This window comes from Scleropages formosus, chromosome 5, assembly GCF_900964775.1.
Source record: "Scleropages formosus chromosome 5, fSclFor1.1, whole genome shotgun sequence".
Taxonomy (NCBI): domain Eukaryota; kingdom Metazoa; phylum Chordata; class Actinopteri; order Osteoglossiformes; family Osteoglossidae; genus Scleropages; species Scleropages formosus.
In genome coordinates this window covers 7,934,767-7,962,762 of record NC_041810.1, presented here as the reverse complement: position 1 = coordinate 7,962,762, position 27,996 = coordinate 7,934,767, and the positions used below count along the sequence as shown (strand labels likewise).

General features: G+C 41.6%; 1 protein-coding gene and 2 long non-coding RNA genes across 3 annotated transcripts; 2 read left to right on the top strand and 1 right to left on the bottom strand.

The window, feature by feature from the left end:
- Window positions 1–6: 6 nt before the first annotated feature.
- LOC114910544 (uncharacterized) lies at window positions 7–9,820 on the top strand. The gene is made up of 4 exons (XR_003797693.1): window positions 7–237; window positions 4,186–4,293; window positions 4,755–4,806; window positions 9,745–9,820. It is a non-coding gene; the product is annotated as an uncharacterized LOC114910544 (long non-coding RNA).
- Window positions 3,417–17,686, bottom strand: LOC114909096 (myosin heavy chain, fast skeletal muscle-like). The gene is made up of 38 exons (XM_029252094.1): window positions 17,471–17,686; window positions 16,511–16,654; window positions 16,249–16,405; window positions 16,120–16,147; window positions 15,704–15,900; window positions 13,492–13,616; window positions 13,322–13,385; window positions 13,130–13,228; window positions 12,934–13,037; window positions 12,710–12,848; window positions 12,508–12,626; window positions 12,232–12,381; window positions 11,820–11,990; window positions 11,416–11,722; window positions 10,739–10,809; window positions 10,545–10,632; window positions 10,321–10,438; window positions 10,007–10,130; window positions 9,752–9,888; window positions 9,150–9,405; window positions 8,760–9,002; window positions 8,500–8,676; window positions 8,024–8,169; window positions 7,835–7,925; window positions 7,362–7,751; window positions 7,149–7,275; window positions 6,949–7,067; window positions 6,562–6,758; window positions 6,297–6,480; window positions 6,000–6,165; window positions 5,705–5,829; window positions 5,225–5,533; window positions 4,928–5,131; window positions 4,723–4,848; window positions 4,174–4,344; window positions 3,914–4,018; window positions 3,728–3,823; window positions 3,417–3,575 (listed from the first exon to the last, which is right to left on the bottom strand). Exons 1-38 carry the CDS (start codon window positions 17,672–17,674, stop codon window positions 3,432–3,434), a joined length of 5,922 nt encoding a protein of 1,973 aa, XP_029107927.1. The 5' UTR covers window positions 17,675–17,686; the 3' UTR covers window positions 3,417–3,431.
- LOC114910546 (uncharacterized) lies at window positions 9,822–25,171 on the top strand. The gene is made up of 3 exons (XR_003797695.1): window positions 9,822–9,898; window positions 18,451–18,536; window positions 24,925–25,171. It is a non-coding gene; the product is annotated as an uncharacterized LOC114910546 (long non-coding RNA).
- Window positions 25,172–27,996: the final 2,825 nt, after the last annotated feature.

The following is a 27,996-nucleotide window of genomic DNA, read 5'->3' as shown; positions in this document are numbered from 1 at the left end:
GTATATTCGGACGGATGTCATAGTTCAAACTGGTACTAGTATGTTCTTATAAGGACTAAATATGAATTCGTCTCTTACTCTGCAACATTCACTGAGTAGTGGGGGAGCCTTTTTGAAAATTTGGCATAAGGCAGCCTCTTCTGGCACAGTATGCTTCAGGTTTATACTTCTGAACACTTCCCATGTACTGTAGTACCAAAATGACCATCGGCATAGAGGAATGACATACTCCAAAGAGTAAGTAGCTCTTTTACTTTATTCATTTCATTCATTTCATATTTTATTCATTTCGATCTTCTTTTTTTTTTTTTTTTTGCTAAATGAGTACTTGAATGTTCTTCTTGGCAAACAAAATTTTTTTGACTGACTGTTGTAATAGCTTTCATTGTTTTTATGTATACAGTATTTTCAAATGAACATTATTCCCCAGTGTAATTTCACTTGATTCAGAGTCAGTCTATTATGGGTCAAGTAAAAACTTTCTGTTCAGATGCATACTTCTGGTGCCTTTAAAAATATATTCCTTCATTGTGTTTTCAAAAGTAGTCTTTTTATTGAGGATACCTCAATGAGTTACTTAAGTTTAGATGCTTAAGTGAGTTTCAAAACATATGGCAAATTAAATCTGGATAAAATTTATGTGGCTTTATGAAGTGCGTTTGGCTATGCTTGGACGCTAATTTTACTTGTTTGAGATGCTCGTGATTATTTTTTCTTTTCTTGTTATCCTCCACTTTATTTAAGATTTAGTACTTCATTATTTCTGTATTCAGGATTTTTAATCGGTCATTTTTACATTTACGTACTATATGTGTAGCTTATTACATAATTACATGTATTGTCAGCTGTCAGTTACAGCCAATAACTACTAAAAATGTGTGTCAACAGTCAACTGACTTCTTTTGTGGATTTCATTGCCCAGGTTTGCTATCAGTAAGTTTAATGTTCACTAATGAGAGCTAGAGTTCAGTTTCTGACAGCCTAGTTCATTTACTTCAAAGGAGGTGAAGTAATATAAAATACTTTTAAATATTTTTAATATTAAAAATATGTTGTTTTGTAGTGAGAACTGAATTGTGTTCAGGTTCATTGGATCAGCTATTTTTAAGTAAGTCTATGGGTGAGTCCTTCCAAATTTATTATTTTATGTTCATAGACTAAAACTGATCTTTTGCATTAACACTCATAACCAGTAACTGTCATTTAATTTTTCGAAAGAGCTTTACAGGATAGAAAATATGTCATGAATTTTCTCACTCACTTTAGTTAACTGCTTGTTCTGGTCATGGTCATGGCAGTCTGGAGCTTGTCCTCGAATCACTGGGTACAAGGCTAGGATGGTTAGTCTATTGCAGGATAAGTCCTTGATTAATTAATATGGTTGGTATTATTGGTGTGTATTATTATGGTATTATTCACTAACTTGGTTTCAAGCTCTCTGTGCCTGCTAGCCAGAATGTCAGTGTCAGTATTAGTACTGTAGCATCACTTAGTTACATAGACACTGCTTAGGTAGCTGCAGTCAAGTAGGCTATTGAAGCCAGTGCTTGCCGATGTCTAATTTTGATGTCCACCGTGAACTGTTGTCGAGCTAGATAACTTTCAAAGAGATAGAATTGCAGAGTAAACCAAGTTTAGACAATGTGACCAAGAGAATGAATAGGTAAACGCTCAAATCAGGACAAGTAGATTGATGTGAGATGACGGGTGAAGTCAATGTGGTACAGGGAGTGGTGGGATATGGTGGAAGCTCCATGTCACTCGGTCATTAAGAGTCTCTACCCTCTCAGCACGACAACTCTTTGTAGGGCCTGATGGCTGCTGGTTACTGTGGGACTATTCTCTAGTATCAATACGCTACTGTTTAAATTGGTAAATAGTTATGAATGGATTTTGACAAAGGCAGTGGTAAATGGAAAATATTTGTATGTATGATATGACATTTGGAACAGCAGGTGATGCAGTTGTTAGAGCTGTCAACTTGCAGTAATACAACCCATCATTGAATCCATGCTGCTGCTGCAATATACTTGAACAAGGTACTTCTCAAGTTCTCCATTAAAATTACAATGCTGTATAAATTGTAATTTTTGTGTATTGCTTACAACATAAGCCAAAAATTGCAGGTGTCCTTGGACAAAAGGGTCAGCTAAATTGTGGTCAATAATAATACCTAGGAGACTGGTCTTTTGTTTTGTATTTATTTGACAAGTCTAACTGACAATATATAGTTTTTTTTGCATGTCAGATTTAATTTATGGAAAAGTTCAGCTAAAACTATACAGTGAAAAACATAAGTATTGGGATGAAGTAAAAATGGTAATATTATACTCCTGACGTTTGATTTATGGAAATGGCATGAGTTACAGTGTGGCAAGTGGTTCAGTGGAAATGTCTCATTAAGGCTTGGAGTACATTAATATAATGTTTCTTATTGTAGGGCTATGGAAGATTTTTTTGTACAGTTTAGGAAGAAGTGTTTTTGGCTGTCCTTGCCCGTCATGCATGGTCTCGGTACTATTATAATAGTTATTATAATATTTCATATCATAATTAATAGTTATGTGTAAACTGATGTATTGATGAAATGCCAAGGGTATTGGTTTTAAGAAACTACAATAGTCCAAAATGACAAGCTAATTTAACCTTATTACAAAGCTAAACTACATACTTTGAGATTTTAATTTTTTTCCAAAACTAGTTTCATCTTTAAATCTAATCAAATTTTTATACAGTCCACCAGATAGTTGTATACATTATGATAATGTTCAACAGTCATTGACCAAACAACAATATCTATAGTTAGGGAATTTCTTAATTTGGTGACATGTATAACATATAGCTCATGTAAACACTGACAATAAAAGCTGAATCCTTCATTAACACTAACACTAACTAAATGTTCATACATGGAATTTTCAAATACTGTCGCACATTTTCTGTGTGGATCTGATAATTACTAGTAACGAGTACATTTTTGGCTTGAAGCAATAAAAAAAATAATCAGAAATATATAGAAAAATGCTAATTTTGGAGACATTAGTAATAGATGACAAAAGACAAAGGAAATATTGCACTTTTTTATTGACTAATTGATTTTGTGGGTGATGTCTTTCACAAGAAATTCATATTGTATGATTACTTGCTAGTCCATCTCATTAGGTTGTCCTCTCATTCTGCTTCATCCTTGGTCTTAAAAAAGAAACAGAGCTTTAGGACTGATTATTCCTTTTCAAAGTTTACAGTACTTATTTTCAACACTATTACTGTACTGAAGAACTGGTCCTTTGTAAACACTAACACGACTGAAATATAACAAAGTAAACTGAGCAAAAAAACAATAACTAGAAATCATTTTTAAAACAAAATAGAAGTAGAATTAAATGTTTAGCAAAACGTACAGTAGTTGTACAAAATTATTACAAGATGAATTATGAAATTACCTTGCCAGCATCACGGCTCTTGGCTCTCAGCTTGTTGACCTGAGACTCGGCGATGTCGGCACGTTCCTGAGCTTCCTCCAGCTCGTGCTGTACTTTCCTGTACCTGGACAGGTGGGTGTTGGCCTGCTCCTCCTGTGAAGGAGTCAAACAGCTCGTCAGTGGACACGTTCAACTGTGATTCCTCAAATGAAACAAGTTTACTTTCGGTTTATTTCAATGTCTAAGACCTCAGTTATACATTGTTTGTCAGAAACACAACATCTTACACAGGAAATCAGACTTACAGCTTCCTCGGCCTGCCTCTTGTAGGCCTTTACTTTCAGCTGCAGCTTGTCAACAAGATCCTGCAGTCTGGTTATGTTCTTCTTGTCCTCCTCAGTCTGCAGGCAGTAAAGATGGTTGAATTGAGGTTACGGTGCTTAGCCGTTCTTCACCGTACCGTGTTTTAATAAGCAGCGGTAAAATCTTACCTGGTAGGTGAGCTCCTTGACCCTCCTTTCGTATTTACGGACTCCTTTGATGGCATCGGCTCCACGTCTCTGTTCACCTTCAACCTCACTTTCCAGCTCTCTCACCTTGTAAATGAAAAGGAAAATATTTCATATTTTTCGTCACATTATATTAGTAAACCAGAAAAGTACTGAGAACTTATCTTCCTTTCCTTACAGTTCAAACATTCCGTCAAAGAGCATATTGTTAGTATCTATTATTTACCATCAAACTATCTTACCCTTCCTTCCAGTTTCTGGAGCTGTTTCTTTCCGCCCTTCATGGCCAAACTCTCAGCCTCATCCAGACGATGCTGAAGGTCCTTGACTGTGACCTCCAGGTTCTTCTTCATCCTCTCCAGGTGAGCGCTGGTGTCCTGTTCCTTCTTCAGCTCCTCTGCCATCATTGCTGCCTGAAATTTTAATTACAGTCACAGTAGTTTTAGCTTGATTGTATATTAAATTTTTGATTCTCGCACTTGATTATATGTCATGAGAATAATACTCTTCACTTCAATATGCTTTTATGCTCAAGTATTTTAGCGTGGGGGGGTGTGGTGGCACAACGGGTTTGGCCGGTGCCCACTGTGTGGCAGGTCTGGGGTTCAAGCCCTGCTTGGGGTGCCTTGCAACAGGCTGGCATCACGTCCAGGGTGTTTCCCCTCCCCCTTCAGCCTTGCGGCCTGTGTTTCTGGGATAGGCTCCCAGTCATCGGGACAAGTGGTTGTTTACATTGGTTGGTTGTGATTTTAGTGTTATGAAGAGGTGAAATGAAAAGAAGGAATACTCACATCAGTGATAGCTTTTTTGGCCTTTTCCTCAGCATTCCTTGCTTCTTGGATGGTGTCTTCCACCTCTCCTTGGACTTGGACAAGGTCAGATTCCAGCTTCTTCTTGGTGTTGATGAGGCTTGTGTTCTGAGGTAATAAATATATGTTGAGCGTTGTAAAGATATTTTGCTGAACATCACAATGTCAACTTGAAAGTCACCCTTACCTGGGAGTGCAGCAGACCAACACGCTCACTGGCATCAACCAGCTCCTGCTCGGCCACTTTGCGGCCTCTCTCCGTCTGCTCCAGAGCAGCCCTCAGCTCCTCAATCTCGGCCTGCATCAGGGTGTTCCGTCGTTCCACCATAGCAACCTGCTCCTTCATGTCCTCCTGTCCTCTGATGGCTTCATCAAGGTGCAGCTGGGCATCCTTGGGGAATGAAAAGACATTTTTAAGGAATGACTTCTTATAAAACATACTGTGTTTTCATTGGACCTCACAGAGGTACAATTACAGACATACCTTGAGCTGTCCCTGGACGTTCCTCAGCTGTTTCTGGGCCTCAGCGGCCTGGCGGTTGGCGTGACTGAGCTGGATCTCCATCTCATTGAGATCTCCCTCCATCTTCTTCTTGACTCTCAGAGCATCGTTCCTGCTTCTGACTTCAGCGTCGAGACTGCTCTGCATGGAGTCAATGACTCTCTGACTGTTCCTCTTGATCTGCTCTATCTCCTCATCTTTCTCAGCGAGCTTCCTGTCAATTTCTCCCTTGACCTGGTTGAGCTCCAACTGGATTCTAAGGATCTTGGCTTCCTCATGCTCCAGTGTACCCTGAATAAATAAATTTAAAAAATAATTACCAAAAACAAGATAAGAAAAAAAAAAGAGAACTCAAAAAGGAAAAATTATTGATTTCATGGAAAAGAAATACAAGAAAACATACTTTGAGTCTTTGTAAGATAAAATACCCCAGTATTAAATTTCTTATATTTGTATGCTTACCTCAGCTTCTTCAAGGGCAGTTTGTATTTCAGTCTTCTCAGTCTCCACTGTCTTTTTAGCCTTCTCCAGCTCATGAATGGTCTTTCCAGTTTCACCAATCTGTTCAGTCAGGTCTGAGATCTCCTCTGCAGGGAAAACAAGAATATTGAAACTTGCTCAAGAGGTCAATTTGGGGCAATAAATGGATTAATTCCAATTGTTCAGTAAAAGAACTGTATTGATTTTAAACATCAGTCAGTCGCACATACAATAAATTGACACTCTTCATTAATATGTAGTAATAAAATGTAAGTACGCTGCAAGTTTTTGTTCTCTCTCTTCATGGTCTCCAGATGGTCCAAGGCTTCTTCGTAGGAGTTCTTCATCTTGAAGAGCTCAGTGCTGAGAGAACGAGCCTCTTTCTGAGCTCCTTCCAGCTCTGCCTGGCCTTCCTCATACTTCTGTTTCCATTCAGCCAGAACCTATAGAAACATTAGCAGTAGAAGGAATGAGAAATATAGAGTGCTTGAAATAACTGTAAAAGCAAAGACAAATGGGGCTACTGTCGGAATTCAAAAATGACAAAGTAGTCCTAGAATAGGATTTAATTTACCTTGTCAAAGTTTCTCTGCTTCTTGTCCAGGTTAGCAGCCAAGGCATTTGCTCTTTCCACGTCAATCATGAGATCCTCCACTTCACCCTGCAGCCTCTGCTTGGTCTTCTCCAGAGAGGCACACTTGGAGTTCACAGCTTCAATAGATTCCTCTGCATCTTGCAGACGCTGGGCAAGCTTTTTCCTTGAGAGAAAGTGATGTGTTCATGTTATTTGTGTCACTCTCACCGATTGTAAAGTGTAGCTATAAAACTAGTGCATTTACTTGGCCTCCTCAAGCTCCTCGGTGCGCTGGATGGCATCGGTTTCATATTTGGTTCTCCACTGAGCCACTTCGCTGTTGGCCTTGGACATTCCACGTTGCAGTTCAGCCTTGGCCTCCTGCTCTTCCTCATACTGCTCACGGAGCAGGTCACAGTCATGGCGGGCTGACTGCAGAGCGTGGGCCAGGGCATTCTTGGCCTAAAAGCCATTGAGACAGTTTGAATTTCTTGATCTTGGAATTAGGACACTTTTTGATTTCACTTAGTTTTGATGACAGTATCTTACATTTTTACAATGAAAGACATACACAGTTAATTAGAGTACGTCCAAATTTTTTCACAAGACAATCAAATGGAAGCCCATGAGAAACAATTCTGCATGATCCTACCTTTACTTCCTCCTCAACATGCCTCTTGAGCTCCTCGATCTGCTGAGTGTAGGCCTGTTTGCCTCTCGTCAGCTGGGAAATTAGAGCTTCTTTCTCTTCCAGCTGGCGACTAAATTCACCTAATGAGATTAAAGACTAGTATTATTTTCTTAAATTTAATCTGTACTTCTTGTTTAATTTGGATTTTTAGGTGAAGTTACCATTCTCAGTCTGAAGTCTGGCTTTTTGTGCGCTCAGGTCATTCAGCTGGCGAATATTTTCATCATTTTTGGTCTTGAGTTCACTCAGCTGATCTTCCAGGGTGCGGCACATTTTCTCCAGGTTAGCCTGTTACAATAGACAAAATTCCCAATGTACAAATTTTCCACGTCATAATAATTTTATTACGTTGATGCTGTGGCTGTTTGACATACTTTTGATTTGGCAACAGCCTCCATGTTGCTGGATAGATCGTCGATTTCCATTTTGTATTCACTCTTCTCCTTCTCCAGCTTCTGCTTGACACGCTGAAGGTTGTCGATTTGTTCTCCCAGCTCTGCCACGCTATCGGCCTGCTTCTTGCGAAGAGCGGCAGCAGTGGCCTCGTGCTGTAGGGTGGCCTCCTCAAGATCACGGCGAAGCTTCTGGAACTCAGCTTCTCGTTTCTTGTTCATCTCAATCTGAGCTGCAGTTGCCCCGCCAGCCTCTTCAAGTCTCTCACTGATCTCCTCAAGTTCCCTGGAGAGATCAGCCCTCTGTTTCTCCACCTTGGCCCTAGCAGCACGTTCAGCCTCAATTTCCTCCTCCAGCTCTTCAATGCGAGCCTGAAAGTACATGATATTGACAAGTTAACGTACAACTTTTTTTTTACTGTCAAACATTGTATTCAAGAATACCAGGAATATACCTGCAGTTCTTTAATCTTCTTCTGCAGTTGAGCACCAAGTGATTGTTCGTCCTCAATTTTGCTGAGAAGCTGGCTTGTCTCAAAGTCCTTCCTGTAGAATTCAGTCAAATAGTTTTACTCAGTTTATTATTATTTCTTAAGGAATGTTTGGATATCTTGAGTGTCTGAAGATGTTCAAAATTTCCTTACTTCTTGATCTTCTCCTCTGACTGCTGTTTGTCATTCTCTAGATCCATTATGGATTCCTGGGCCAGTTTCAGGTCTCCCTCAAGCTTCCTCTTGGCTCTCTCAAGGTCCATGCGTAGCTTCTTCTCTTGTTCCAGAGAACCCTCCAACTGTTGTAAAAAAACAGGAACCGAATGCTTCTGTTCCTTCTCGCTGTATATGTATAATTAATAAAAGTTTTTTTGTATATATTTGAGAGGGGGGCGCGGTGGCGCAGTGGCGCAGTGGGTTGGACCTGGTCCTGCTCTCCGGTGGGTCTGGGGTTCGAGTCCCGCTTGGTGTGCCTTGCGGCGGACTGGTGTCCCGTCCTGGGTGTGTCCCCTCCCCCTCCGGCCCTATGCCCTGTGTTGCCGGGTTAGGCTCCGGTTCCCCGTGACCCCGTATGGGACAAGCGGTTCAGAAAATGTGTGTGTGTGTGTGTGTGTATATTTGGTACTTACATCATCCACTTGTTGCTCCAGTTTGGTCTTGGCTTTGGTCAGAGTATTGACTTTGTCTTCTTCTGCCTGAAGATCATCCAGAGTTTGCTGGTGTGCCTCTTGCAGGGCTTTCTTCTCCTTGGTTAACTTCCCAATACTCTCATCCTGAGCAGCCATCTCCTCAGTCAGGTTTTTAACCTTAAATTAAATATTTCATATTTTGTTAGAAAAAGTCTGAATTGGCAAAACATGTATAAATGAATTATTACTTAAATGTTAACCTTGTTTTCTGTGGCGTGTTTTTCCTTCTCCACTTTGGCCAAAGTCAACTCTAAGTCATCAATGTCCTTCTTCAGCTCAGAACATTCATCCTCTAGTTTCCTCTTCTTGGCTGTCAGCTCAGCATTGATTTCCTCCTCGTCCTCCAGCCTTTCAGTGGTCTCTTTGAGTTTTGCCTCAAGCTGGATCTTACTTTTGATCAGGCCTTCACATCTTTCCTCCGCATCTGAGAGATTTTCCACTTCCTGAATAGAAAATGAAGTTGAAAGATTTATTGTATTGATTGGGCAACAATGAGTGTTTCTAAGTGTAAATACGTTTTTTAATCTCGTGACATTATCAGCGGAGAATCTATGGCCAACACTGCTGACTGCATCCGAATGCTGTCCTACCGCTTGCACTTGAAGCTGCAGGTCATTCTTCTCTTGCAGCAGAGAAACCATTTTCTCCTCAAGCTCCTTCTTCTTAGCCAGAGCTTTAGCTAGTTCCTCCTTGGTCTTTTCAAACTCCTCCTTCATGTTGGCCATTTCCTTCTCAGCTTCTGCACTCTTCAGAAGAGGCTTGATCTTGAAGTACAGCTTCATCCATGGCCAGTGTTTCACATTCATGAATGAGCGGATGTTGTACTGGATAGAATAAATGGACTCTCTGTTTAAAAATGAAATAAAGAAGAGATTAATGATATTACCGTTTGGAATTTAACTACACACACACACACACACATTTTCTGAACCGCTTGTCCTATACGGTGTCACAGGGAACCAAAGCCTAACCCAGCAACACAGGGCGCAAGGCCGGAGGGGGAGGGGACACACCCAGGACGGGACGCCAGCCCGCCGCAAGGCACCCCAAGCGGGACTCGAACCCCAGACCCACCAGAGAGCAGGACCTGGTCCAACCCACTGCGCCACCGCGCCCCCGGAATTTGACTAATTTCATTTAATTTTTGTATGATGAAGTACATTAATTTCATCTGATTGTGTACAGGTCATACCTCCTCTCCATCATCTTCACAAACTCCCTCCTCATGACGTAACCTCGGCACAAGGCCTGAGTCATGGTGACCAAAGAGGCTAATTTTTCATCACGCATTTCCTCCAGTGTACCCAGCAGACCAGCTTTGAAGAACACCTACCAGCAGGTAAGGTACATGTCACTCAAAGTCAATCATTACACTAAATACTGTATGTAAGACACGAGTCAGACAGTCAGTGTATACTTGGGTAAGGAAGTCTCATCACTGGCTCACCTTGGTGTGTCCAAACTTGTACTGAGTGTGGTCCACATCAATTGACCCCAAGAGTTTCTCTGAAGCCTTCTTGTTGTCAATGAACTGTCCCTCAGGGATGACACTGGCATTCAGTACTTTGTATCTGTATGAAAATTTATTGATGATAGCATTGTAACTGTGATAGTGTAAATTTTAGCTTCAAGAGTTTGAGAGGAATGTTGCTTAACCTAGAACAGCTTATTTTATAAATACATTGAGTTGCTCTCTATTCAGCAGAAATTTGCCGATACATGTTGCATAACAGAGTTATTTTACTGCCATGTAAATATTACCTTTGCTTGAAGTCACCGTAGAGGATTCTGCTGGGGAATCCCTTTCTGCATATTCTGATACCCTCCAGCACACCATTACACCTGAGCTGGTGGATGACCAGGAAGTTCTCCATGAGACCTATAAAACATTGTTAATGATCTACATGTAAATTAATTAAAATCAATCGAGTTATATTTAGTTGAACAGACATTTAAATAGTTATTGTAGTTAGTGCTGCACGTACCTGGTGTCTTTGATTCATTAGGAATCAAACAGCGTACAAAGTGAGGGTGGGTGCTTCTCAAGTTAGTCATTAACTTGCCCAAGTTCTCCTGTAGGATGTGTTATACTGAAGTAATTACTGTCAATATATACAACTACAGTGAAGTGATGAATATGTGACATATGTGAAAGATGACAATGATTAAGTAAGTTTACCCTGAAGAGAGCAGAGACAGTCTGGAAGGAACCACCCTTCTTCTTGCCACCCTTCTTGCCACCACCTGCCTCTGCACCAGTAAAGGAAAAAACCATTTTATTAGAATTAAAATAGTTTTTACATGTTTTATAAAGACAATGTATGCACAATATGTACAGACAATGTACAGTTACATTACATTCTATAAATAGTAGATTTATACTGCCAAACAAAAAACGAGAGATGAAATTTTTAAGAATAGGAGATTTATAATTACGAACACTGTGGAGTTTTCAGCAAATGATGTCAAACTACACCTTGAAAAACTCTCCCCATGCAAAATAATTCAGGTAAATTGAAATAAAAGTAGAGGGATGCGGTGGCGCAGTGGGTTGGACCGCAGTCCTGCTCTCCGGTGGGTCTGGGGTTCAAGTCCCGCTTGGGGTGCCTTGCGGCGGACTGGCGTCCCGTCCTGGGTGTGTCCCCTTCCCCCTCCGGCCTTACGCCCTGTGTTGCCGGGTAGGCTCCGTGACCCCGTAAGGGACAAGCGGTTCTGAAAATGTGTGTGTGTGTGTGTGTGTGTGTGTGTGTGTGTGTGTGTGTGTGTGTGAAATAAAAGTACTAAAACATAATATTAGGCATTTTTCTCTGACCTGTAAAATTAGCCAAAAGCTATGGTAAATCTGCAAATTCGTACCTTCTGCTGAAGCATGAGATGCATACAGGAAGGCCAGCAGTTTGACTGAGGACTTCTGGTAGAGCTGCACTACGGATTCGTTCAGGGGGTCCTTGTTCTTGTCCAGCCAGCCGACGATGTTGTAGTCCACTGTGCCGGCATAGTGCACCAGGGAGAAGTGGGCCTCTGGTTTGCCTTTGACAGGTTTGGGTTTCTGGAAGCAATTAGCTTTGCCAAGATGTTGGTCGTACAGCTTGTTCTTGAAGGTTGTGTCTGAAGCCTTAGGGAACATGCACTCCTCTTCAAGGATGGAGAAGATGCCCATTGGCTGTCAAACAGAGAAACATAGAAACGTTTACTTAAAGCTTTACGAGGAGTGACAACATGGGATTTCTTCCATAGCTGTTGAAGGCCATGTCACGTACCTTCTCAATAAGCTCAATGCAGGCAGCCAAGTCCATACCAAAGTCAATGAACTCCCACTCAATCCCCTCTTTCTTGTACTCCTCTTGTTCCAGAACAAACATGTGGTGGTTGAAGAACTGTTGCAGTTTCTCGTTGGTGAAGTTGATGCACAGCTGTTCCAAGCTGTTGAACTGATAATGTCAAAGAAAAAGACTTTCTGATTACAGCAGACTTTACCATGACAGAGAAAATCAGTGATGATATTTTTAGTGAGTGCTTTTATATATTATGAATTACAGTTTTACACATTTGTACGGCGGGGTATTTTACTAAAGGTACTGAGATCAAGCACCTTTCTTAAGGTCACTCTCTCAGGGTCTCTACTGACATTTGACCTGGGGGGAATTCTTGACCACAGTAAAATGCACTCACGTCAAAGATCTCAAATCCAGCAATGTCCAGGACGCCAATGAAGAACTGTCTCGGCTGCTTTGTGTCCAACATCTCATTGATGCGCACCACCATCCACAAGAACATTTTCTCATAGACAGATTTGCAGAGAGCCATAGTTGCATTGCAGACCTGGAACAGAAGGTTTTTCCATAGTCTTTCAAGTCTGAATATTTGTTGTTTGTTTTACATTATATTGAACATATCAGTGTGTGCACAACTACATAGATCATGGTGAATATACAGTATATTCTCTACCTGAGGTACAGTCTGCCCCTTGGTGACAAACTCATTTCCGACCTTCACTCTGGGGTAGCAGAGAGCTTTCAGCATGTCAGCTGAGTTCAGGCCCAGAAGGTAGGCGATTTTATCTGCCACTGAATTACAAAGAAAATGTGTTTGCTTTTGCTCTTAAATTCTAGGTGGATTTCTGTTTGGTCTGGGTTATTTTGTTATTTACCCTCAGTGCCATCAGGCTCAGCCTGCTCCTCTCGCTGCTTCTGCTTGAACTTCATGTTCCCATGATGCATCACTGCACCAGTCAGTTTGTAAATGCCTATCTTCTCCTCAGCATTAAAGCCCAAGATGTCAATGGCAGTCTAGGTGATTCAAAACACATCACTTTACAAGCTGTGCATTGATAAAAGACAGTATAGAAAGCCCTTCAGTTGTAGGTCTACTTACATCTGTGGCAATGAACTCTTCCACATCATTGATACTTTTCACAGTGATCTCGCCTTGGCTGATCATGGGGTAGTCGTAGGGGTTGGTGGTGATGAGAAGTGCCTCTGCAGAGATTTTCAAAAGGAACGTTGAAACATTAAAGGGTCTACGTTGGAGACACATAAGAAGTGATTTCCATTTCACATGGAGTACCTACCGAGCAGCTCTGGTTTGTGGCCAGTCATAAGCTGATAGAAGATGTGGTAGCTTCTCTCAGCTGACAGCTGGAAAGTTACTCTTGACTTTTCCAGCAGATCTGTTGGTAGGAATCAATTTTTGTTTTACATTTATTTTGTTGGTGTCTCCGGATAAATGACTGGCAAAGAAAATATGGGATAAAAAGACTCACAAGTTTCAATATCAGCGGAAGCCAGTTTTCCTGTGGTTCCGAAATGGATTCTGATGAATTTACCCTAGACGTTAATTGAAAGTAGAGGGTGTTATAGAGTAATACTGTTTTATATTGTAAAGTACTCTGTATATTGACGCAGCAAGTAGTTTTAATGTTTCTCAACTTACGAAGCGAGAGGAGTTGTCATTCCTCACAGTCTTGGCGTTACCATATGCCTCCAGCAGTGGGTTCGCCGCAACGATTTGATCTTCCAGAGAACCCTGAGAGAAGATAATGCAGTATTCATAATTTTGTCATGCGACAACTGTTTATAGTCATAATGAATTCTGCCAGCACCATCGTGTTGCGCATGGGATCATGCGTCAAACATGTCAAACATCAAAGTTGTCTATGGCAACCACATTGTGCGACACTACCACCATCATCAGAGACTCATATGCTCCCGCTGCCAGAGTATCCTGGTTTTTCCTCGTCCGTCAAACCATCCATCCTGTTTCAACTTCTCCATGAGACTCTGGAACTTCCAGTCGGTTGTGGGGAAGGCTGACTTCATATACCTCCCATCTCTCACTTTACCTCCTGGCCCTAACTGAAACCTGGATCACCTCAGACAGCACAGTCACACCTGCAGCCCTCTCCACTAACTACTCTTTTTCCCACACCCCTTGTCCTTCAGGTAGAGGTGGAGGCACAGGCCTCCTCATTTCTCCCTAGTGGGAATATTCTGTTCTCCCTCTCCACCTGCTTGACCTGTCCTCCTTTGAATCGCATGTCGTCTCTATCAGTGCCCCAATCACTCTTTTTGTGGTTTATCACCCCCTGGCCCTCTCGGCTGCTTCCTGGATGACCTCAAAATCTTGTTGAGCTCTTCTTGAGTCCACAGGACAGTGCTCCATTGATTCTCCTTTGACATCTCACCATCCTAGTCCCCTGCCACTCACAAAGCTGGCAATTCCCTTAACCTTGTCTTCTCTTGTAGCTGTGGCTGTCCTGTGCTCTCTGCTACTCCACTGCATGTCTCTGATCATTTCTATATCTTCTTCCAACCCTGCCTCACCACTAATCCTGCTCCTTCTTCTACACCCATTGTCATCTTCTGCCATAACTTAAAATCTCTCTCGCTTTCCTGCCTTTCCTCTGCCACACTGTCTGCTCTCCCTTCTGCTGCACAGTTCTCAGCTCTATCGACAGATGGTGCCACTAACATTTTCCTCTCTGCTCTATCTTCCTCTCTTAACTCTCTCTGTCCACTAACTTCCAGACCAGCACACCCCAGTGCCACCCCATAGCTGACTGATACATTATGTGCTAACAGGACCATACTCTGGGCTGCAGAGACACGATGGTGAAAATCCAAGACTCACATGAACCTGGATGTCTACAAACAACTCTTAGCTACTTTTCAATCTGCTGTCTCCAGTCTGTCTACAGTCTGCAACTAAAAAAAAAACCACACAGACTCTTAGCCACCTTCTCATTCCTACTGTGCCCTCTGCCTCCCCCTTCTCCTTTGCTTTGCTTTGTTTTTCAGAGACAAAATCAATGCAATCAGGGACAAATTCTCAGCATCATCCTACCCTGTTTGCGCTGGACTTCCCTATGAAGTCATACTCTCTGAATTCAAGCCACTGTCAGAAACAGAAATCTCTGACCTCCTGATATCACATACAGCCACCACCTGCTTGCTGGATCCAGTCTCATCGACACCCCTACAGACCATTTCCCTGCAACTCTCCGCCTTTGTCTCCAAGATCATCAACTCCTCATTCTCCTCTTGCTCCTTCCCATCTGCCTTCAAAACTGCCCTCATTTCACCTCTGGCAAAGAAACTCTCTGGATTCTAACTCAGTCCAAAACTTCATGCCAGTCTCCCTCCTCTCTTTTCTGTCTAAAACTCTGTCTAAAACTTGACTTGTAATCAACTATCTGAATTGGTGGTCCCATGCAGAAAAGGTAAAGCACAAAGGTTCTCAGTTCTGGCTCCATTGTGGTGGAATGACCTCCCCTTCTCACTCAGAACTGCTGATTCTCTGTCCACATTTAAAAATGGTCTTGAAATTCACCCTTTGCAGACCCTCTTCAACCATAATCACTTAAGTTCATGTAAGGTGAAATGTTCATGCACTATAACTTTAAGATCATACCCGGATAAGCCTTTACACAGCTACTCCTGTCATGTAATGCAAATGTTTATATGTACAGTATCTTCCAAAAAAATTCTCGGAAGGTGATAAGGTATCATGGATATTCTGATAACGTTTTACGTAGCTACTCGCGTGATGAACATTGGTTCATATGTAGAAAGAAACTAACTGCACCTAAGTATCATGCGTTTGCATCTAAGTTTCTTTTCCTGCTAATATAATACATACGTTGTATTTTCTATGAGATGTATGTCGCTTTGGAGAAAAGCATCTGCTAAATGAATAAATTTAAATGTAGATGTACTGTAACTGTCTCTGACCTGCATTTTGCCAGCCACAGGCTCTGCTTTCTTTTGTCCAGAAACTGCGACTGTCGCAAAGTACTGGATGACACGTTTGGTGTTGACAGTCTTTCCAGCACCAGATTCTCCACTGAGGATAAATAGACACAATAAATGGAAATTAGGGCATGCAAAACAACAGAGTAGATACTCCATAAATGGACTTTCTTCAAACCGAGGTGAACTGGAGACTCAGACCCTAAGATATTTTACTCAATATTTTATTTTTTATGCTCTTTATGTGCCCTCTTTTATCACAAAAAGGTTACTTTGCTCAGTTGTTAAAGCAAGTAGTGGTGCAAATACTTACGTAATCAGGACTGACTGGTTTTCACGATCTGAAAGAGGGATAATACTGTTTAGGGAATTCATAAACAAAATTTGGCAGGATTTCAAAATGTCAAAGATTTTACAGGTGTTATTCTCACTTTTTTCTTACCTGTGAGCATGAACTGATAGGCATTATCAGAGATGGAGAAGATGTGTGGAGGGGCCTCAATTCTCTTCTTGCCTCTATAGCCAGCTACAACAATAGGATCGTATACTGGGAGCCACTTGTAGGGGTTCACAGTGACGCAGAACAGCCCAGAGTAGGTCTGGAAAAAAATGGACATTTATACTCTTTTTTGTATGCTGTGTATTTAGTTTTTTATTTTGTATTTGAATTCATTGTTTGTTATAGAGAGTGTATTAAAACTCACATAGATCATCCATGCTGCATAACGCTCTTTGAGATTGTACAGCACAGAAGGCTCATTGAGGTGGGTCATCATGGCCATGTCCTCAATTTTGTCGAATTTTGGAGGATTCCTGGGGTGGATGTCATCCTCCTTAACAGTTAGAGTCTGTGAAAAGTCAACATGGGGAATTATCATGAATCATTTTCATTGTTAGAGTTTTTAGAAGGTCCAGGTAATAATTAATCCAGCATCACTCAGACTTCTATTTCTAAAATAATAAGGTATACAGATGTGTATCCGTCCGAACCGCTCGCCCCACACGGGGCACGGGGAACCGGAGCCTAACCCGGCACACAGGGCATAAGGCCGGAGGGGGAGGGGACACACACAGGATGGGAACAGATATGTATAGAAATTACAAAACATTATTTTTATTTTCGATGCAGATCCAGATAGATCATGGAAAAACAAAAAGAAAAATTAGATTTTAAAATACAGACACCCCTCAACTTACACAAATAGACCGTTCTTCAACCTCTTACAGAAGTCAAAAGTGATGTATGTCAGATTCCCGCTCCTCCCCCACCATTCAGCATCATCACGTGCTCCTTTATATGTGCAGCATCCTTCACTATTGTCTTTATAGCCGATACGGCTAAACCTGGTTCCCATGCTATAGACGATAATCTTTGTCCACCTTCATACTTTCCTTATTATTTTCAGTTTCATCTCCAAATCGATTGCTGTACACTTGCGGGATGGCTTCTTGCCTTGTCTGGCTACACTGACTTGCCCTTAACGTATATTGGATGTTTTGCATAAAATAAAAGCGCTATCCGTAAATAATCTATATGCCGGGAATTTTTCTCGTAAATCCGGATTTACAGAAGTCAAATTTCCGTAAGTAGAGGAGTGTCTGTAAATCACTTTGTCTTAGTACATAAAAACCTTCTGAGTTGAGTGCTTTACGGTTTTACTTACTTGCGCGTCGTCAGTCTTAACTGTTGCTTTGTCACCCTCTTTGCTCACAAGTGTACATTTGACGTACATCTCCTTGGGCTCAGCCACAAAATAGGCTGTTTTGGCATCAAAGGGCTTGTTCTGGGCCTCAATCCTCTCTTTCTCTGGCTTCCGGAGGAAAACGGCCGCCGGGCCATAACACTCCATCTCTGCGTCCGTGCTCATGGTGGCGTTTCACTGGGGCAGGAAAGTACCGTATGTTATTGCAGTGTGAAATTACATCAGGTACAAACTTCTTCTCAGTAACAAAATGTAATTATCAAATGAACAGCATTGCCTTGATTAGGGTTGAGAAAATACAAAATACTATAATAATGTCAGGTTCCCAATGCTGCATTACATGCAGTGAAGACACAAAAGCTGATGTCTCGAAACGGACTGTGTTTTGTATCTTAAAGGAAGAATCCTGAGAAGGTATTAAAAGCTATGTTATGTTGTAAATATCTTCAAGGCTAAAGGCTTTAAAGCATTTTGCCACTGTAAGGTACACCCTCAAATACCTTACTGCTTTTAAAAAATGGCCATGATTTGGTCGGGGTTTAATAAAGGTCAAGGGGTTTATAATTATAAAAATCTATTTCTTTGAGAAGAATTTGGACTTGAAAAATAATTCAGTGTTATGTGTAGCCCTAACTATGGTGTATTACTCTGAATATCACATTCATACACGCATAAAACACACCATGTACATTACAGTTATAACATGATCTGCAGATAACATACAGTATGAAAAAAACTCTACTTTCTAATACTGAAGTGGCAACAAAAACCTTCTGAGTATTTTTACTGGGGCCTTTGTACATAAATACATTTTGTTTGTGTTATACAATCAGCAATTATTTACCTCCTTGGATGCCAGCAGAGAAAGATTTTGAGTTCTGATGCTGGAAGAAAAGAGATAATGTGGTTAATGAATCTTCTATTTTGTTTCTTTTATTTAGGTGCAACATAACAGTAAGGCTAACTCACCTGTGCTGGATCACTCTCAGTTCTTGCAGGAGGCTGGAGCTGCTGCATTTATAGAGAGGTTTGTGGTTGCTCAGCAAAAAGGACTTGCTCTATTTGGTCAAGCATTTAAGTCCTCTACCTTGTAAGGTTTCACTGTATTGCTTGTACCAGTCACTGTGATTTTATTTTGGTCATAAGTCTGGGGCATTCTTATATTAATTTTAAGAACCAATATTTTTTGCAGGTTGAATACAGTTTAATAAATGTAACTATTGTAATAATAGAGAATTTGTTTGAAATGAAACAATCCAGTCTTTAATTTCTGAGAAATTTCTAGGAGAAAATGTATATTTGCGTCATACTGCTATCTGCCACAGACATCTCCCAGGGCTTATATTTCCTGCGTATTTCATATACTCAGCCTCAGTCACAGTGCAATTTCCCTTTTACACCATATTTACCTTTCAAAACTAGCTCATTTAAAATCTTCTCTTCAATTGTCATTACTTGTATTGTCTCCATTCGGGTTACTGTTGTAACGCACTTATTAAAAGAAAGTTTACAAATGTTATGGAATGGCTGAGGAGTTTAGGAAAAATACTAAAAAACAAGTGTTATAATTTTCTGTTTTCAGGATTATTTTTGAGGAGTCGACAAATATGTCACACTTAACTTTGTACTTGACTGGAAAACATGAATATTCTGCCTGTTAATTACCACTAATTAAAGCTAATCTGTCCTGTAACCTAAATTTATGTGGCTGTCCCTTCGAATCTTATTTTATCTATGGAGTGGCACACAGATGTTACTGGTATACTGTTGCATGACTCCTGCTAGTCTTGCATTTATTGAATAACAGTCACCACACCACAAATGTCCAAGAAAGATGACACGACTGGCAGTCACACCAACATCAGGGTTTCACAAATGCAGTTAAAATGAAAATCTGATCAAGTTCAAAAAAGCCATGGAAAACAAGCTGTAGTGATGCTTATATTAACTTTTTTCCACACTGTATACTTAATCTCCTCTTTTTACAGAAACAGCAACCCATTAAAATTTCAAATAAGAAACTTCAATAAGACTGAATACTGGAGGTGTTACTTTAAATCTAATATTGCTCATCTGTTTAATTTTCTAATTCAAAAAAATAGCCCTGTGATGTTTTGTTTTCGGGGCGTGCGGTGGTGCAGTGGGTTGGACCAGAGTCCTGCTCTCGGGTGGGTCTGGGGTTTGAGTCCCGCTTGGGGTGCCTTGCGACGGACTGGCGTCCCGTCCTGGGTGTGTCCCCTCCCCCACCCCCTCTGGCCTTACGCCCTGTGTTATCGGGTAGGCTCCGGTTCCCCGTGACCCCGTATGGGACGAGCGGTTCTGAAAATGTGTGTGTGTGTGTGTGTGTGTGTGTGTGTGTGTGTGTGTTTTGTTTTCATGAACTATTTATTAAAATTAATTATTGATTTAACTATTAACTAACAATTAAGTGTAATAATATGTGGAAGGTGAAAACAAACTATTTGTGTAAAGTCATTTTTTCAACCTGTAAATAGATTGGCTCTTATTATTGTTAATGTATTTGCTCAGTAGGGACCAAAGCTTCAAGGTTGTGGGTTCCAGGTCCACATGCCTTTTGTGGAGTTTGCATGTTCTTCCCATATTTATGTGGTTTTCCATCAACTGCCTCCCACGTTGCAAGGACATGATTTTCCAGCAACCTGCAGTGGAAGAGTGTATCCTCCTTGTGGTTCCTGGAACTAGCTCTGGATACCACCATGACCTGTTGGGATGAAAAATTTGTGTAAATTTATTATTATTATTATTATTATTATTATTATTATTATTATTATTATTGTTGTTGTATCTTGGAAACATGACTCTTTCCAAGGTATAATACCAAAAGATCAGATGTGTTTTTGATGGCACAGCTGGTAGAAATACAGACGTTAATGAACAGCATGAATGATTGGTCAAGCTCTTGCAATCAACCACAAACCAGTTATGTGAGTGATCAGTTGCTGTTGCAGACACTCAGGTGAACAATGAGTTGCTGTTGCAGTCAACAGTTTTGGCTCTTGCTGTGAGTCATGTGAGGGGTCAGTGAGGCTGTTGCCATTTGCCAGTCTTTGTTATATCGACACCACCTCGGTATTTGCAGAGCTTGAAGCAGACCTTACAATCTCATTTTAAAAGGGTAAAACAAAGAGTGAAACCAAGATTAAGTGTGAAGAAACTAGAGTTGTGTCGACTGGCACAGCAGCAATTTTTAATGTTGGTGTTGAAGGCAGAAGTCATTAGCAATTGTTCCCTCTTGGAATAAATGGCCAATAGCAAAGTTGTAGCAGTCAAGAGATACGCCTAAGACCAGCACTTGGCAGAGGTGCAATTGGAACAGGTCCTCAAAAGTGCTGATGTGTCCACAAGAACAGACATTACGTACAATGGTATTTTCAATGACACTATATCCACGTGGGTGTTAGACATTTAAGGAGTAGGACAGGAAGATCCCGGACTTCTTTCAGCTATAGTTCTGGAGGATATTTCTAAGGGCATCAGGAAAACAAACTGATGAATGTTGGATCAAACAAAACCACAACTGTCAATGGAAATGCAAATGATGAGACAGGGGTTACCTTCATGAGGTTGAAAGATGAGAAAAGGTGTCAGAGACAGAAGAGGATGTTCAGCAACCACATGGATGGGCTCAATCACAGCGACAATGGACATAGCCCTTGAAAACTAAGGACACATTCAGAACACTCTGGAGGGACTCCGCGGTTCAGCAGGCACTGTCTTTAGAATACTTGATATAATAGTTTTCATTGATTGATTTCCCTGCTGACAGGTTAAACCACTTAGCTGGTACCCGTTTGGAATGGCAGGTCTTGCCATAACTCATAAAACTGATAATAGAACAAAAGATATTTCCTGTGACCATGAAGAAGTCACCAGAATTATTAAGATGAATTAACACTGTACCGACAGTGTCATGTACCTATTCTCTCTGCAGAGCGGCACGAGGCCCCAAGTAATGGCCGTCTACAAACAGCACCAAAGAGATCACAGTTTCACAAGTCACTGTGAAATCGGTTAATCTCGGGTATTTGGTGATAACTGGAGAACTGTCGAGTCAAACTAGAAAGTCATATGGGGATTACTGATATCAAAGTATTACACTTCTTTATAGTTTAAAATCAATTCTGTAAGAGAGGTGGGTCCAGGTGGGAGGGAGAGGTTGTAGCTATACTTGCAGCCCCGGAAAAGACAAGATCTGGGGGATTTGTTCCAGCGTTACACAGGAAGGAGACTTGCTTGCTGCAATGGAACATTTTAATAGGAACGAAGTGACACTCCATAACTGATAAGTTTTCTCAGCTGTTCTGAACATAGATGTCCTAATGATAGCAGTGCTGTTAATACTCCTGTGACACATGCCCCTTGCACAAAATCCCTGTGAAAACACAATTCCAAGTGTTTCATTATTTAGGTTCAGCCATAAGAGGAAACCAAAGCAAAAATGTGTCCATTAAAAATTCCTAAATGATGACCCTGGGTTTTCCTGGCGGACGTCAAGAGACCCCAACATGGAGGGCGGGAGAACAGATGCAGAGTTAGAAAAGGCAGTTTACAATATTCACAGGTGGATACAGTACTGTACCATAATACACACACACACACACACACACACACACACACACACACACACACCATGTACTACTCTAACCCCGTCTTTCTCAGGCTATTTTGTTCGCAGCCTCATGGGATCCATTTCATCTCCTGCTATTTTTCCATTAGTAAGACGATACGCTTGCAGCCAAAAGGCACGGAGCAGCAATGGCCTTCTGCGCTGCTTACACATGTTCAGCTGAAGATATGACACTCAATATGTGACACTCGGTATGTGACACCTATCCCTGTGGGTATGCTTTATTAGGTCTAAATATAAATGCATGTGCTTCTCCAGTTCTGCTCTCCAAGCATTCCAAGTGTGTAAGGAGTGAAGGAGGTGAGAAACACCGTTCAGTGCCTGACACGTCGCTCCACCGAGCAGCTCCCAGCAGCAGTAACAGCCCACTTGTTGGAACATCTCACTCAGAAGGATGCGTTCGCTTTGAGATGGGTTGAAAAGGAAGGGAGGGAGGGGGGGGGGGGGGGATTTAAACCAAGGTTTGTATGTTATGCGTGAGTTTGGAGTTTAAACTGAGGTTTGCATGTTTTGCATATTTATTGAAATCTTGTCTCGGTCTAACTACATTATGCTACGTAAGGATATCAAGGGCAAAAATGTAAAACTGGCTTTTGTAAGCAGTAAGGTTACCGTTAGGACAGTTATCTTACCCTGATCTGTATGTTCTTCTTAGGAACAACCGCATTAGTGAAACACTTTATTAAATACTCTGTTTTCACAGTACCAAAGGTAAGTGAATGTATGAGTAAGGAGTAAGGATATTTTGCCCTTTCGTGTGTATTTATGTGCTTTTGTGTGCCTGGGTATGTGACAGTGAGCATGAACGAGACGGTATGTATGTATGCGTGTGTATGCGTGTGTGTGTGTGTGTGCATGCACTGTGTACAATTTACACTAACAGAAAACACACGCACACACACACACACACACAGTCTGAAACCACTTGTCCCAAGCAGGGTCGCGACGAACTGGAGCCTAACCCAGCAACACAGGGCGCAAGGCTGAAGGGGGAGGGGACATACCCAGGACGGGAGGCCAGACTGTTGCAAGGCACCCCATGCGGGACTCAAACCCCAGACCTACCAGAGAGAAGGACCCAGTCAAACTCGCTGCACCGCTGCGCCACCGTGCCCCCCTAGAAAAGATACAGTAGATGACATTTTGGCATAATATTTTGGTTATGAAAAAGCTGTAATTCAAAGAAGTAACAGTTTAATTTGCTACCTGTCTGTCTGTCTGTCTTCCTATCTGTACATCTTGTTTGTTTCTGCATCTGTCTAACCTTTGTGCAGCATACATGTCCATCACCGCAAACATCCGGGAGGACTGTTAAATAAGCAGATTTCATTAATCCTCCACACTGATGCGGAATCTTGCTGTTGCTTTCTTTAGTTCATGGGTAAAGGAGCGTGTGAGCCTTGCGGGGCATTAGGTTTCATCTTACTCAAGGGCTGGAGCCTCACTGCTAGAGTAACTCCAAGCTGGAGCCTCAATGCAAAATACAAAGAGAACAATTTGGAAGCAGTTTGACACAACAACAGACACCAAATTTTATGCCTGCGAACCACAACTCAGAAGCACAAAAAAATCTCACATCCCTTAACTCAAGTCCCTGAGCTGTAGTTCAGTTTTAGAAACTGAAGCTATGATTTTTTTCCCCACTAGCAAATCATTCCCCTCCTGCCTTAGTCAACAGTAACCTCTGAAGACCCTCTCACTGCACCTGCATACACCTGCATCTCCACCACTTCCACTGGAACATAACACAATGACTATTTTATTAATTACAAGGAATATGACAACCCTAAAAGTACGGTGGGTATTAAGATAAAAAGTGGGTGTAACCGAGGGATTCCATGCAGAACAGACAGAAAGAGCTACATTTCATTGCAATTCATAAGACATGTCCTCAGACAGGCTTTTACCTGTACTCTTGTTCACATGGGATGCAATGCCACAAGTAGTGTTATTTGTTTTCCTGTGTACATAACACTATATTTATCAATGTCAACAAAACCCTAAAGCAAAAAATGATATAAAGAATAAGAAAAGAGAAACTCTACAATAAAAAATAAAACTCAAAAGGCAAATGAAAAAACTCAAAATTCTGGGAAAGCGAAGACTAAACAACTTCCAGACAACCTGATTATTTAAAACTCCACCCATCTGGATCTATTTTGTAGGCAAGTATCACAAACAATGGAAATCAGTTAAAAAACATTACAAGACTAAAGCAGGGACAGCTGGTGGGCTTAGTGGTTTAGAGCTGCTGCCTTTGGCCACAAAGGTTGCAGGTGTGGATCTCATCTCTGGTTATAGTACCCTTGAGCACGGTACATACCCCAAATTGCTCCAGTAAAAAATCACCCAGCTGTAAACAAGTAAATAACTATAGGGAGATGAACATTGTAAGTCAATTTGCAGAAAACCATTCGCTAAATGAATAAGAGCAAATAATAATGACAAAACTATAATGTATCTTGTTCAAGGCAGTGCATAATGGTTTACTATTTTTCCTCTATTTTCACTGAAAATGTACTTTACAGACTATGCTTATCATTTTTTTTCTGCTGATGCTAAAGCAGCACAAAAACTTCCTTTGAAAAAAGACATTTATTCGTGGAAATGACCATCATTTGTCATTTAGAAATTTAAAATGCAATACTCCCGGCAATGCCCGCATTGAATTCTGTTCTTGTTCATGAAAAATTGAATCTCTTTGCCATTCTTTTCTGCTTTCCTTCCCTTGCCCAACATCATGTCTCCTTTCTACTGTGAACTTCAGATCCCAGGTCTCTTCGGAAGTCTCCGGTGCAACAGCTGAGTGCAGCTCCCTCTCGTGGAAGATGTTGTGACAGCATTACACTTTGTGTGCTGTGTGACGCACTTTGGCAGAGACCAAAGGAAGAAAACCAGTTTGTAATGACACACCCTTGTGAATTTGTGCAAAGACTATTGGAAGGGTCAGATACTGTAATTAATTTGTATTAAAAAATGCCCAATCAATAAATTCATATTTCTTTTGCTTTTATTCATTACCAACACTTGTATCTCCATCTTCTGGAACTTTCCAGCTATTTTTTTATTAAGCTGGTTTTGCTCAAGGGGGGTGCGGTGGCGCAGTGGGTTGAACCACGGTCCTGCTTTCCGGTGGGTCTGGGGTTCAAGTCCCGCTTGGGGTGCCTTGCGACGGACTGGCGTCCCGTCCTGGGTGTGTCCCCTCCCCCTCCGGCCTTACGCCCTGTGTTACCGGGTAGGCTCCGGTTCCCCGTGACCCTGTATGGGACTAGCGGTTCTGAAAATGTGTGTGTGTGTGTGTGTGGTTTTGCTCAAATGATTTTGGAACTTAAAGAAAGAGACAGGTGAATTCATAGTAAACATTGCAGGTGACATTGAGCTCATGGTTTCTGAGAGGTACAGAGGAGATGATATTCTGGAAGAACTTTCGCTCATCAATTTTCACTTAACGTATATGCTGGACAAAGAAGTTCTTTGGGTTTTGTTACTCATGTTAAATAAGAGAATGCAGATATAGTAGTTCACAATTTGTTACTTTGGGAAAACCTTACCATTCAGCAAGAAACACTTGCATTTATATTTACTCATTTAGCAGATGCTTTTATCCAGCATGCTGTACAACAAAACAAGAAAGTACATTACATCAATAGATGGAAAGCACTAGATGCAGACACATGAATCTCTTCACTCCCTTTTTCTGATATAGTTGTAAATACTCCTGAGATCCAACTTGGTGAATCAGGTGGTTTTGCAAATCTGTTCTAGTGCAGCTGGTAACAACGGTAAGGCATGAGGATATTTCACTGTAATAGAATTCAGATTCTTATAATCAATGCAGGGCTGCAAGCCATCATCGTTTTTCTCTACAAAAAAAAATCCAGCTGACACCTGGTGAGAGAGGTGAACAGCCAGGTGATTTCTGATTCTAATGCTTCAGACAGATACGCCTGTAAGGCCTTCTGCTCTGGTAGGGAAAGGGAATAAACAATTTATAAGTGTTACGAATTAACGCACGTGAACACGAAGGAAAACAAACAGGAGCGGTGGGAAAAATGACCTGATTCTCTTGATCCAGTCACACCTGCATTTGAAGAAAAGCCCCTGCTAAATGAATTAATATCTGCTAAATAAATAAATTTTTTTTGCAGGCAGTCTTATATTCCCCATAATGACAGCAGGAAGATGCAGTTTCAACCTTCGCCTTTCATTCACTGTTTAGTAATCTTCTGCAACCCTGGAGTCTCTGCTCAAGCTCTGTTTGAATATCAGACCTCTGCTTGGCAAACCCAGGTGGCTTTTTCCGAACGAGAAACTGATTTATCACGTAAACAAAAATTCTTCTATTACAGTTTTAGCCCTTGGTGGGATAGAGCATCTGGAGAAGAGGCAATATATATACATACACACACACACACACACACACACACACACACACACACACACACACACACACACACACACACATTTTCAGAACCGCTTGTCCCATACGGGGTCACGGGGAACCGGAGCCTACCCGGCAACACAGGGCGTAAGGCCAGAGGGGGAGGGGACACATCCAGGACGGGATGCCAGTCCATCACAAGGCACCCCCAGCGGGACTCAAACCCCAGACCCACCGGACAGCAGGACTGTGGCCCAACCCACTGCGCCACCACACCCCCCGAGGCAATATACCAATGAGCAATATCCACATCTGTTTTCCATCCATTGCGAGCAGAAGACATTAAGTCTACCAATGTGTGAATAGCAGTAGAACAGAAGGATGCACAAAGAAAAACTTACTGAAAATGTACCAAAAACATTAAAAGAAAACACTGAAGACAAGACTTTAAAAAGTAAAGTAGCACTAAAGAAAACACAAGAAAAGATGAAAAACACACTGCTGCTGCAGCTATGACAGCCTCGTGGTTTCACAAGAAAAACCTGTAGGGTTCAGGTGTAAGATGGATGTGTGGCCAGTACTAGTGTAGGGTTACGGTGGAGCCGTAGCTGGTGTTCACTTTACAAGTGGCACTCTGTAGCCTTGCTGCCCCAGTCTCATTCAGCTTGGAATCTCAGTTCCACTTCCCTCAGTTACTCCTGATATTAGCTCCATGCTGATTTCATCAAGTCCTTGTGTAATATTATTGACATACACCGAAACTATTTACAGCCCTTTACTTGTTATTCTAAATGCACCTGGCTGACAAATGACGGGATACACTCCAGGGTCGTTCATTGTAACATTTCTTCATTTTGCTGACATGTTTCTGCAAAGCAACTTACAATGTTAAATTACTAACAGAACCATTAACAAGGGTGGCAGAATACACACACACACATTTTCTGAACCACTTGTCCCATACGGGGTCGCGGGGAACCGGAGCCTAACCCGGCAACACAGGGCGTAAGGCTGGAGGGGGAGGGGACACACCTAGGACGGGACCCCAGACCCACCAGAGAGCAGGACCCGGTCCAACCCACTGGTGGCAGAATAGGATTAGCAAATAAAACTTGGACGGCCAGTAAGAGTAGTGCTGGAGCAGCAGAGTGTGAAAATCCTAACCATAACCATAACCCTAACCCCTAAACCCAACCCAAAGACTGTAGGAACAGGGCTGGCTAACCCTAACCCTAACCCTAACCCTAACCCCTGACCCTATCCTTAAGTGCTGTATGAGCAGGTTTGCATCAGGACCATATCAAGGCAGGAGGTGCAGATCTGTTTAAATAAATTAGACAGGGGTTGCAGGTTTGGCAGTAGAACTAGCAGCCAGAGCCATCTCCAGGATGAGTCACATGAAGGTTTACTGTCCTGCCAAAACTTGAACTGTGACATGTCCATCTATGTGTCAAAGTC